Source organism: Castor canadensis, chromosome 7 (genome assembly GCF_047511655.1).
Source record: "Castor canadensis chromosome 7, mCasCan1.hap1v2, whole genome shotgun sequence".
Taxonomy (NCBI): domain Eukaryota; kingdom Metazoa; phylum Chordata; class Mammalia; order Rodentia; family Castoridae; genus Castor; species Castor canadensis.
The window spans coordinates 89,098,115-89,111,352 of record NC_133392.1 but is presented as its reverse complement, the minus strand read 5'-3'; the positions used below and the strand labels follow the sequence as shown (position 1 = coordinate 89,111,352).

Below are 13,238 nucleotides of genomic sequence, written 5' to 3'. Positions count from 1 at the left end.
ATCTCACACCACATGCTCACTCATGAGGATTATGCAGCCTCCTGATTAGAGGCTACCCTGTCTCACCTGCCATCTTGCCTGTTGATTTGTAATCCTGGTGCGCTTGCTGCCTAAACGCAGGCACAAAGTCCCTGTGCCGCACAGTTTCAGTTCTGCTAGGGGTGGAGAAGCCCCAAAGATGTCACCCAAGGGGGCAAAAACCACCTGGCTCAGTGCCTGGCACAGTAGGCCCTTAATGGTGCTGACCGAATGTACAACAGGCTCTCTGCAGGCCGGCACCGAGTTCGACCTATTCTGCAAAACAGGCCTCTGGGGCCGGTGAGGCGTTGCCGATACTACAGGACCCGAGCCAGTGAGCTCTAATTTCATAGACATGGTCATTCTGTACGGCAATTTCCGTATTTCGTCTTAAAATAAAAAGAGGAACTGGGTCGTCCGCGCCGCGGACTGTGAGAGCTGCCTTCGAACGCACGGCGGCTCCTCCAGGCTCCCGGGAGGGGCGGGGCGAGGCGGAGCTCCCGGCTTCCCCCGCGGCTGCGCTGCCGCGCGCCTCCAGGGGTCGCTGTTCCCGCGAGAACCTCCACAGAGGCCCCGCCCCGCGGCTGGCACGCCCTTCCTCCGGGGCCCCGCACCGCAGGGACGTCTTGTCGCGGTCCTGCTTGACCCGCCGCGGCCGGCGTCGCCGTTAGCAGCTGCTCGCCGGGCGTGGTCTCTCAGCGGCCGCCGCGGGGCGCGCGGTCGGCAAAAGGCACTTGGGTCTCTCCCTTCGCTCCACCCTCCGCCTCCCCCTTCACGGAAGCGACAGCTGCGGTGGCGGGGCTGGCGCCGCCTCCCTCACCCTACCACGTCTGCCCCAACCGCTCTCGCCCGGCGCCCCAGCCCGGCCGCGGCGCCTCCGCCTCCCCGCTAGGTCAGCCGGCGGCTCCGCCCGGCTGCCGCCCAGGATGAACATCATGGACTTCAACGTGAAGAAGCTGGCGGCCGACGCGGGCACCTTCCTCAGTCGGGCAGTGCAGGTACCGCGGCGGGGGGCGGGGCGGGGGCGCGGGGTACCCCGGGCCTGGGCGGTGGGCGCGGCCTGCGGGCCCGGCGGCCGTTTTCTGCCCGCTCCGGCCCAACCGCCGCTCCCTGGGAAGCGGGGCGGCGCGGGACGGGCCCGGACGGTCCTCCCCGCCGGGACACCTTGAGTTCACCCCGGGGCTGGGCGCGGCGCCATTCGAGCGGCCGGGCTGGGGCGGGGCCGGGGGGGGTCAGCTCTGCTCGGACCATCCTGGCACCACCCCGCCCTTGCCTTCGTCCCTCACCCTCCCCTCCCGCCGCAGAGTCCCAGAAGGAAGTTTCCTCTTCCTGCCCCTCGACCCAGGGCGCTGGCAACACAGCTCCCACCAGCCCCCTCTGGAAGCACGGCCTTGAGCCTGGCAGCCCTGGAGGAAATGGAGAAGATAGTCTGTCGGCCTCCAGACGCTGCCAAGGACACGGGAAACCTGGAGTTAGTTAGGGGGTTCTCGCTCCCCCTCAAAATGGGAAGCTCCGGCTGGAAATCCAGCCCGGGAGAGACGAGGGGCAGGATTCATGTGCGGCCCATGATCGCAGTGCTGTGTTTCAAATCCACTTAAGGGGGGGAAGGTTCACTGCCTCTTGATATTCTGTAATCAAGGAAGTGTCAGTAGTTAGGAACTTGGACAGCTTGCTACAGTCATCACCCACATTATGCTAACTCAGTTAAATCTGAGCAGATGTAAATTTCACAGCCTGGATGATAAACAGTCTGGTGTTTAGGTTAATAACATAGAGTAGCAACAGTGTTCTCTTTTGTAAGGAGAAAACACAAATAATTTTCCAGTACCTGTGCCAAATTGGGACCGAAATGTAAATCTGTTCTGCTTTACTACTTTCCTTGTTTCCTCTACTCCAATTTTATTGGCACGGTTGATCCTACATTGCATTATCCTTGGCAAAAGAATGGGAGAACTACAACAGGGGGATAGCTGCCTGTGTTATGAAAAATGGTGTGTCAGGCACTTGGCTTGACATATTATCTCCAGTCCTCTTTTGTCACTTTGCCAAATAAATGTTGTTATCCTTTTATATATAAGGAAGCAGCCTCAATAAGGATAAATAACTTGCTTAACTTGCACAGCTAGTAAATAATCAGAGGCCTGACCTACTACTGCAAGCTGCTTTCTCTTTCTGTATAAGCACCTCAGGTTTAAGACACATAGAGTAGTAAAATGATGTGGCCCAAAGAGACCTTACAGACCATCCAGTACAATCGAGCACTTCATTATCAACAGCAGATAACACTTCAGACATGGGAAATTCCGTCTGCTTTTTTATTTCCTAATTCTTAAGTCTGCATGGTGATTGACTAGCTACCTTTACCCTTTTCTCCTTCCCCTTCCTTCTATAAAATGATTGAGAGTATGAAATAAATTTTGATTGAGACACTTTTTTTTTATTTCATTTTATTTAGGCAGTACTGGAGTTTGAACACAAGGCCTGATGCTTGACTGGCAGGAGCTCAACCACTCAAGCCAAGCCCCACCCTTCTTTTTCTTTTTTTCTTTTTTATTGTTGTGCTGGGTTGGTTGTACATTGTGGAATTTGCAAAAGTTCTTACAGTATATCAAATATATCATACTTGAATTCACCCCCTCCCCCATTCTTGGACTGGTTTCAACAGGTATCTTTTTCCATTTATATACATGTGTACACAGTATTTGCACTGTATTCACCCTCCCACACCTTTTCCCCCACCTCCTCCCCCCACTGGTTCCAACCCCCTCCCTCCCCTAGACAGGACCTGTTCCACCCTCCTGTTCTCAGATTTTGTTAAAAAAAAAAAAAAAAAAAAAAAAAAAGGACATTTTTTTTTTTGTTTAAGATACCTACACAGGAAGTTTCATTGTGACATTTCCCTGTATATATGTATTATAACTCCAATAGGTTCATCTTTATTTTTCTTCTTTCGACCTTAGCCCCCTCTTACGGTGATTTCAACAGGTTTAAAAAATTCTGTATTCATTCTTGTATAGAGCATACATCAACCATATTCACCATCTTAACTTCCTTCTTTTACCCTTCCCTTCTTATATATGACCTATCCTTAGGGTGACCTGTTTTTCATAATATTGCTGTATTTATATTAGGTCTATATTCCACAAATGAGAGAGAACATGTGGCTTTTGGCCTTCAGAACCTGGCTAACTTCGCTTAAGATGATGTTTTCCAATTCCTTCCATTTACCTGCTGAATAATATTACATTGTAGATAAATACCACATTTTCTTAATCCATTCATCAATAATGAAACATCTTGCCTGTTTCCATAGCTTAGCTATTGTGAATAATGCTGTAATAAACATGCCAGCCCTTTTTTTTTTTTTGGCTTTTAGTTATTTTCAAATAGGATCTTGCATTTATGCCTGGGCTGACCTGGACTACAATGCTCCTATTTATGTTTCCTTTGTAGCTAGGCTAACAGATACACCACCATACCCAACTTCAACTGGTTGAGATGGGGGTCTCATGAACCTTTTGCCTGGTTTAGACTCCAACCACAGACCACATGATTACTGCTTCTGAGTAGCCAGAATAAAGCTGTGAGCCACCAACAGGCGTGAGACACATCTTTCAGGTTTAGCATTGACCACAGTAGAAGACTAAGGCCTGTGATTTTTGTTTGTTTTAGTGATTACTTATGTTTCTGATGCTTAATAAAGATTTGACACTATATAATGCCACCCCTTTTAATATAATTAGATATATTTCATAATCCACACTGCTTAAATAGGGCATATTTATCAAAATTTAGTCTAATTTAAAGCATTGATGGCTGCAGAACAAAAGAAATGGTCTCTCTAAACTGAAGAGACCACCCATAGAGTAGGAGAAAATACTTGCCAGCTATACATCAGACAAAGGTCTGATAACCAGAATATACAGGGAACTCAAAAAACTAAACTCTCCCAAAAACAATGAGCCAATAAAGAAATGGGCAACTGAACTAAATAGAACTTTCTCAAAAGAAGAAATTCAAATGACCAAAAAACACATGAAAAAATGCTCACCATCTCTAGCTATAAAGGAAATGCAAATCAAAACCACACTAAGATTCCACCTCACCCATGTTACAATAGCCATCATTAAAAACACCACTAGCAATAGGTTAGGAGGTGGGGGAAAAGGAACCCTCGTACACTGCTGATGGGAATGCAAACTAGTGCAATCACTCTGGAAAAAAAATTTGGAGGCTTCTTTAAAAACTAAACATAGATCTGCTATATGATCCAGCAGTCCCACTCCTTGGGATATACCCAAAGGAATGCGACACAGGTTACTCCAGAGGCACCTGCACACCCATGTTTATTGCAGCACTATTCACAATAGCCAACTTATGGAAACAGCCAAGATACCCCACTACTGACAAGTAGATTAAGAAACTGTGGTATTTATATACAATGGAATACTACTCGGCTATGAAGAAGAATGAAATCTTATCATTTGCAAGTAAATGGATGGAACTGGAGATCATCATTCTGAGCGAGGTTAGCCAGGCTGAGAAGACCAAAAATTGTATGTTCTCCCTCCTATGCAGACTTTAGGGCAAATCCAGCAATGTTGTTGGATTTGGGTCACATGATAAGGGGAGAGCACACACGGGAGGTATGGGGATAGGTAAGAGACCCAAAACATGAACGCATTTGATGTCCCCACTCCAAAGGAGCTAGTATAGAAGCCTTAAAGCGACAGAGATCAGTAAGAGAAGGGGATCAGGAACTAGTGAAAAGGTCAGTTAGATAATGGTCAGCTTGGGCTGTAACACATTTGTACATGGAAACAATGCTAGGAATCTCTCTGTATAGCTATCCTTATCTCAACTAGCTTTCTTATTATGCTTATGTCTTCTCTTCCACAAAATTACAGATAAGGGCAGAAGGGTTCTGCCTGGAAGTGAGGTGGGGTGGGGGGCGGGGAGAAAGGGGCAAGAGGTAGGGGGAAGAAATGGCCCAAACAATGAATAAATGAATTTAAAAAATAAGTATTGATGGACTCAATTTAAAAAAGTAGATTTAGCAAAGCTGTCAAAAGATATACCTGTAAATGAGTTTTAAATGCCTGTTTCATACACTTTAGGAAAAGGTTTTTAAGTTCCATCCTAATCCTTAGCTGTCAAAGAATTTTCTCTTCAGTATTAAATATGTAGGTGTACACTCCGTGTCTGCCTTTTGGTTTTATGAACACCACTAACATAGCAGTGCATAAAATCACAAAATACTCCTGAAGTTTACATTCTAGCAGAAGCCAAACTATTAATACATCAGTTGATGGTAGAGAGTAGGCTAGGCAGAGATGTCGGTTGTCATGTTGTATTAAGAGGATGATCAGGACAAATATTTCTAGTAGGCATAAATCCAGAGAGACCTCAGTGAAGTAAGTAACAGAGCCCCACATGTGTGGGGGGTTGTTTTTTGTTTTGTTTTCTTTTGAGAGAGAAAAAGCATTTCAGAAGAAATAAGTACAAAGACTGGGCTTCGGGGATATTAGGGATACCAGTTAAGAAACTAAGGCCATAGGACAGTCAAAAGATGATTGTGACTTAGATGACAGTGGCAACAGAGTAGATTCAAAATCTGTCCAGTATCAGCTGTCAGATTGGCTGAGAAAGATTTATCAAGGATAACTCCCTAAATGTTGGCTTCTACCTTTATTTTTGGTGGGACTGGGATTTGAACTCCAGAGCTTTATGCATACAAAGAAGGTGTTCTACCACAGTCCATTTTGCTCTTGATTGTTTTGAAGATGGGTGGGGGGAGGTCTGTTGAACTATTTGCCCAAGCTGGTCTTGGACTGTGATCCTCCACATCTTAGCCTCTAAGAGTTAGGATTACAGGTGTGAGCCACACACCCAGTGTTCAGCCATTTATTAAGAAGGGAAAATTTTCAGGAAAACAGGCTCCTTTCATACTAAGTCTGCAACTGTTAAAGATACATGCTGAAATATTTATGGTTAAGCTTATATCTCGTCTGAGATTTGTTTTAAAATGTTTCAGGAAAAAATATAATTGAAAGATAAGCAGAATATTGATAGTTGAAGCTGAGATGGGTTCATGAAGTTTTATTATACTGTTTTTCATCATACTGTTATATTTTTGTATATGTTTGACATTTTACACAATATTTTTAAAATTTGTAAGGAAAAAAGATGCTTCCAACTATGACCTGAAATTTGGAATGCTGTGATAGTTTTCACAGCATTTTTTTCACAGAACTGCTTTCTCATTTCAATATTTAATCAATAACCAAGTTATTCCTATTAAATTAAGATACCGGTAAAATGCCAAAATACCAAGTTTCATGCTAAGAATAGTTTAAGAGCACTGCCAGTAACTCTTTATAAGTGAAAGAACAGTAGGGAGGGATCTAGGTTTCCTCATTTCTAAGTAATTTCCATTGAAATCGTGCTTTAAGGACTAGGTCATTCTCGGGTAAGCCAAGTATCATACATTTTTGTATTTTACTTAAAAATTATAAGTTAAAAACTAAACTTCCTTGTTCTAAAAAACATAAATGCGAACTATTAAAATATATAAATTGGTTATCACCACTCTAAAATTTATAAGCTTTGGTACTTTAATAAGAATGTTAAGGTAGAATGTATAAATAAGGATGAATATTTATTCTTAAATAGTCCATTTTGGTGCTTGTTGCTTTTTAACTACCTCAAAACAATACAGTGCAAATGGATCGGGTAAAATTTATCCTTGTTGACTCAGTTTCCAAAATGTCTTGTACTTGTCTAACTCCAGACTTTTGTTGGTATAGTTAAGCGCATCTTGAATGCCACCATCCCCTCTGCTTTTCTTTTTCCTACTCTTTCCTCTACTTTTCTAATCATATTTGCCAACCTTGAAGTTGACTAGTACCACTTTAAATATTAAACTGTTTATACAACATGCACTTCTTCAGTACCTTCTAGGTCCTTGGCATTGAAATGTACAAAGATGAAGGAGACCAAATTCTTGCACCTAAGGACTTCATAGTTTAGTGTCACATTTGTCATAGATATTTTTGTTCATTGTAATATCCATTTTGTGAATTACCATTCTCTTAATTCATTTGATAAATCTTTTAAGTGGAAAAAGGGACAAGAGATACATTTCTAATTTACACTTGATATTAAAGCAAAACTTTGCTCTTCCTTTTTTTTTTTTTTTTGTGAGCTCAGGGCTTCTCACTTGCAAACCAAGCACTATACCACTTGAGCCACACCTTCAGCCCATTTTGTCTTGGTTATTTTGGAGATGAGGGAGTGGAACTGAGATACTCTGTATCTCAGCCTACCAAGTAACTAGGATTATAGTTGTGAGCCCCTGGTACCTTGTTTGCTCACCATTTTTAAAATCAGAACATATACCTTCTTTTTAAATTAGCATAAATTAATTGTGCAAAGAGGTTTCATTATGATATTTACAACATGTATATGATGTTCTGTGACCAAATTTACCCCATCTGTGTTACACTTTCCTAACCACTCTCCCTCTTCCAAGAAAATACACGTTCTAAAAACTTTTTTCTTTTTTTATGTTTCTTGATTTTTTTTTCTTTATTCATTTATTCATATGTGCATACACTGTTTGGGCCATCTCTCCCCCGTCTCCCACCCCCTCCCTCTTACCCCCACCCCCCTTGCTTCCAGGCAGAACCTCTTCTGCCCTCTTCTCCAGTTTTGTTGAAGAGAAGACATAAGCAATAATAAGAAAGACAAAGTGGTTTTGCTAGTTTGAGATAAGGATAGCTATACGGAGAGATTCCTAGCATTGCTTCCATGCACATGTGTATTACAACCCAAATTGGTTCATCTCTACCAGACCTCTTCACTACTTCCTGGTCACCTTCCCATATTGACTTCTGTGGTTTTAAGGTTACTATATTAGCTCCTCTGCAGTGGGCACATCAAACACTTTCAAGTTTTGGGTTTCCTGCCTTTCCCTATTCCTCCTGTATGTGTCCTCCCCTTAGCGTGTGACCCATGTTTAATAATATTACTGCATTTGTTTTAGATCTAAAGTCTGCATGTTAGGGAGAACATAGCCTGGATAACTTCGCTTAAGATGATATTCTCCAGTTCCACCCATTTACTTGGAGATGATAAGATTTCATTCTTCTTCATGACTGAGTAAAATTCCATTGTGTATAAATACCACATTTTCTTAATCCATTCATCAGTAGTGGGGCATCTTGGCTGTTTCCATAACTTGGCTATTGTGAATGGTGCTGCAATAAACATGGGTATGCAGGTGCCTCTGGAGTAATCTGAGTTTCATTCCTTTGAGTATATCCCAAGGAGTGGGATTGCTGGACCATATGGCAGATCTATGTTTAGTTTTTTAAGAAGCCTCCATATTGTTTTCCAGAGTGGTCGTACTAGCTTACATTCCCACCAGCAGTATATAAGGGTTCCTTTTTCACCATATCCTCACCAACATTTGGTGTGGGTGGTGTTTTTGATGATAGCAATTCTAACAGGGATGAGGTGGAATCTTAGTGTGGTTTTGATTTGCATTTCTTTTATGGCCAGAGATGGTGAGCATTTTTTCATGTGTGTTTTGGCCATTTGAATGTCTTCTTTTAAAAAGTTATGTTTAGTTCAGTTGCCCATTTCTTTATTGGTTCATTGTTTTTGGGGAAGTTTAGTTTTTTGAGCTCCCTGTATATTCTGGCTATAAGTTCTTTGATATATAGCTAGCAAATATTTTCTCCTACTCTATGGGTGGTCTCTTCAGTTTAGAAACCATTTCTTTTGTTGTGCAGAAGCTTTTTAATTTTAGGTAGTCCCATTTGTCCATCCTTTGTCTTCGTTGCTGGGCCGCTGGGGTTCCATTGAGGAAGTCCTTGCCTATACCTATTGCTTCCAGAGTATTCCCTGCTCTTTCCTGTACTAGCTTCACAGTTTTGGGTCTGATATTAAGGTCCTTGATCGATTTTGAGTTGATATTAGTACAGGGTGATAGGCATGAATCTAGTTTCAGTTTTATGCAGTCACATAACCACTTTTCCCAGCAACATTTGTTGTAGAGGCTGTCTTTTCTCCATTGTATGTTTTTGGCGCCTTTGTCAAAAATAAGGTGGACATAGCTGTGTGGATTCATACCTGGGTCCTCTGTTCTGTTCCACTGGTCTTCATGTCTGTTTTTGTGACAGTACCATGCTGTTTTTATTGCTATTGCTTTGTAATGTAGTTTGAAGTCAGGTATTGTGATACTTCCAGCACTGCTCTTTTTGCTGAGTATTGCCTTGGTTATTTGCGGTCTCATCTGTGTTTCCAGATGAATTTTAGGGTAGAATTTTTAATCTCTGTCATGAATGTCATTGGAACTTTGATGGGAATTGTGTTGAACATGTAGATTACTTTTGGTAGTATAGCCATTTTTACTATGTTGATTCTACCAATCCATGAGCATGGGAGGTCTCTCCACCTTCTGTAGTCTTCCTCTGTCTCTCTCAAAACTTTTTTCAAACTAAATTACTTTGGGAGGGAGTTCATTTTAATTTTCTAACATTTCTGATTTTTAAAGTTACACTGAATTTCATGAACACCAGATGTTTTCTAATGAAAAAAGTCTTGAAAATGTTGTTTTGAGGTTGACCTTGATCTTCATTTCAGTTTACTTTAGCAAGCATAATAGATTGTCTAAGCTGGTAATGTAAAGGTGAATATGATGCTGCCATCAACTCACTCCCATTAGACCTGTCTGGAGATCCAGGTTGGCCAACAAATTCACTCTCATGCCCTCCTAAAATCTTACTTCCTTTATAGAATTTAGACTGTGGTAACTTCCCATATCTCTCAAATTCTAATAAGTAAAACATACCACATTTTAAATCTATGTGTTTTCTCATATTAAAAAACTCCATTATTTTCTATTTCTTTAAAATTATATTCCCATCCTTCGGTGGTATTGCTGTTAATTTAATAACTATCAATAGAAGATAGTTTGTCAAGTTAATGCTAAAGTTCGCACTGCTGCACTACACAAATTAGACAATTATAAGATCTACAAGATTGTTTTCAAGTCGTTATATTTCTTGAAAATATTTTTAAGGGAATGACAAAGCCACAAATGGTTCTAAACCCTTTTCTAAACTACACCCAATCAATACACTCCTCATTGCTGTCCTGTTATGGTTCATATCAGTTACTTAAATCTACTTTGGAGACAGATTTCATGATAGAACTTCAACACTGTATTTGAAGCAAAATTCTAGTACAATAAAATAATAGTAAATAGTAACCAAGACCAAAGAGGAAAATAATGCCCTCTGCACTGAACCAATGATATCTATTTAAATAATTACTTATGAGCTTAGAACAATGATTCTAAGTCTTGGCTGCATGTAAATTTACCTGGGGAATCTTTAAACCCTGCACCCCAGAGCAGTGAAATTAACATCTTAGAGGTTTGTCAGTCAGTATTATTTTTGAACTCCCCAAATGATGCTAATAAGCAGCGAAAATTGAGAACAGTAGAAGATGTACTTTAAAATTTATTAATACATTATATTCATTGTTATATATTTTCTTCCAAGAAGTTTAGATTACTCTTAGAGTATTACTCTTACCTACTTAAAGAATGGGTGGTCAGAATTTATATTAAATAGATGCCTTTGTTTGCACAGCCCTTTTACAAATTGTCCTTTTTTTCTTTCTTTTAAAGCAGTATGGTATCCAGGCTCATTATTTCATATCATAGGCTATATACCTATCTTGTCGTCAAAGAAGAATTACAGTGCCTGATACAATGCAGCCAACTCAAGGACAATCCCTTTTTAAAGCAATGTTTAGGAAAAATACTTAAGGGTTAAACATTCTGTTCTCATGCCATACAAATGAAATAGTATGGAAATTTGTGCATCAAATTACATTTTAGAGAACATTGGACTTAGATTTCTACAACTTACTTACATTCTTTTTTTGTAGGTTGTTTTCACCAAAGTTCTTAATTATTAAACTGTACTAGTATCCATTCATTAAAATATATACTCAGAATCAACTGTGGTCTCTGGTTAACATCTATTACCAAGTGACTACAAAGTCAGTAATGATTTGGACTTGAAAATGTTGAAAACGAAAAATTTTTGTGGGTTAATTTTTAAACTTTCAATAACTAAGAAATATCTTTTAAAAAAGAAAAAGCCTTTTGTCTTTCTAGAAAGAATACCATTATTATAATTTTATGTTTGTGTTAAGACAGTATTATTATCCCAGCTAGATATAAAATCCTTGAGGACAAGAACCATATTCATCTTGCAGTAGAAGAAAATATATGTACCCCACAAATATTTTTATTAGTAATTTAAATTTCCATCATTTAGTTGAAATAACCCATATTCTTCTGCAGTAGATACATTTTTAAATGTTTTAGAGAAAAAAATATATATTAAATGTACTATTTTGTTGTTTTTTCATATTTTTAGGATTTTTTTTGTACAGGGGGATTTATTGTGACAATTCTCAATAGGCTTATCTTGATTAGATTGCCCCCACCATCTCCCCCACAGCCCTCTCCTTGCCCCACTTAAAGCAATTCCGAGAGGTTTTATTCTTTTTTGTATATGTATATGAAGCCCACCAACCATATTCCCTCCCCTTCATCTCCTTCATTCACCCTTCCCACAAGTACCCCAGCCCACACACTGTACCTATTTTATACTCCTGTCTTTCATTATTAATTCCAAAGTCAGTATTCAAAGGGGTTTCTCAATATCCCTCTGGGAGCATATTTTACTTTGACTAGTTCAACCCTTTCCATAACTCTCCCTTAACCTTTCCCTCCCATCCCCCATTATTCAACAGCTTTCAATGTATATTGTTGTATCTTCTACCTGTACAGATGTAATTTATTTCAATATTATATAGCTACTCCTGCCTGTTTTGGGGGTCCATTTGCTTGGAAAATCTTTTTCCACCCTTTTACTCTTAAGTCAGTGTTTGTTTTACTCAGTGAGATGTGTTTCTTGTAAACCATAATGGTTGGGCATTGTTTTTTAGTCCAATTTGCTATTCTGTTTCTTTCAATTGGGGCATTGAGGCCATTAACTTTCAGTGTTAGTATTGAGAGGTGTGTGGTGTTTCCAGTCATTTTTATTTCCTTGATACTTAACTTTTCCCCTAGTTCATGTTTGTTAGACTGCCTGGTCAAAGAGATGTATTCTTTATTGTGTTTTCCTGGCTGACTGTAATTTCTTCTTCTGTGTGTAGGAGTCCTTTAAGTATTTTCTGCAGTGCTGGTTTGGTAGTCATGGACTCCTTTAGTTTTTCTTTGTTATAGGTTTTCATTTCCCCATCAATAAGGAAGGACAGTTTTGCTGAATAGACTAATCTAGATTGTCATTTTTTTTTTCAGGGCCTGAAATAATATCATTTCATGACCTTCTTATGTTTAGAGTTTGTGTTGAGAGATCTGCCTTTATTCTAATAGGTTTGCCTTTATATGTGATCTGTCTTTTCTCTCTTATAGCTTTCAGTGTTCTTTCTTTCTTCTGTGCATTAAATGTTTTAATTATGACATGTCTGAGGTATTTCTTTCCTGGTCCTGATGATTTGGTGTTCTGTAAGCCTCGTATACATGGATAATCCCTCCTTTACTCAGGGCTGGGGAAGTTCAGTTAATATATTATTAAATTATCTATACCTTAGTTTGTATCTCTTCTTCTATACCAATGATTTTTGATGGTGTCTCAGATGTCTTGCATGTTCTACTCATATTTTCTTAGCATTTTTTATGGTATTTGATTGTTTGATCTAATTCCTCTACTTTGTCTTCTGTTCCTGATACTTTATTTTCAACTTGCTTCACTCTGTTAGCCAAGCTTTCAATTGAGGCTGTTATTTAAGATATTGAGCTGTTCATTTCAAATTGGTTAGTTTTCAGGATTTCTAATCTTTATTGATTTCCTCTTTCATATCCAGCATGGTCTTCATTTCATTCATCTATTTATTTGAATTCTCTTTGAGCTCTTTTAGTTGTTTATTCATATCCTCTTTGAGTTCAGTCACTAGCTTATGTATCTCCCCTTTGACCTTATTGATCATTCTTAGTTTTTTTTGTAATTCTATATTTGATATTTCTTCCTCTTCTCTGGATCCTTTGTGGTGAAGTTGGCTTTTAAGGGAAAGCTGTTGCCTTGTTGTTTCCTGTTTTGGCATTGTGATTTACGCATCCAGGATCATTTTTG

The 13,238-nt window shown here is 39.9% G+C and overlaps 1 protein-coding gene across 3 annotated transcripts in view; it reads left to right on the top strand.

The window, feature by feature from the left end:
* Positions 1-623: 623 nt before the first annotated feature.
* The window catches only part of Sh3glb1 (SH3 domain containing GRB2 like, endophilin B1), a 36,994-nt gene continuing 24,379 nt past the window's right edge, over positions 624-13,238 (top strand). For 2 of the 3 annotated variants that reach the window (XM_074079520.1, XM_074079518.1), the window contains exon 1: positions 624-1,016. In XM_074079520.1, the coding sequence (XP_073935621.1) occupies positions 945-1,016 (72 nt within the window). In that variant the 5' untranslated portion in view covers positions 624-944. The remainder of the gene's footprint in view (positions 1,017-13,238) is intronic. The other variant, XM_020163864.2, reaches the window with a different exon arrangement.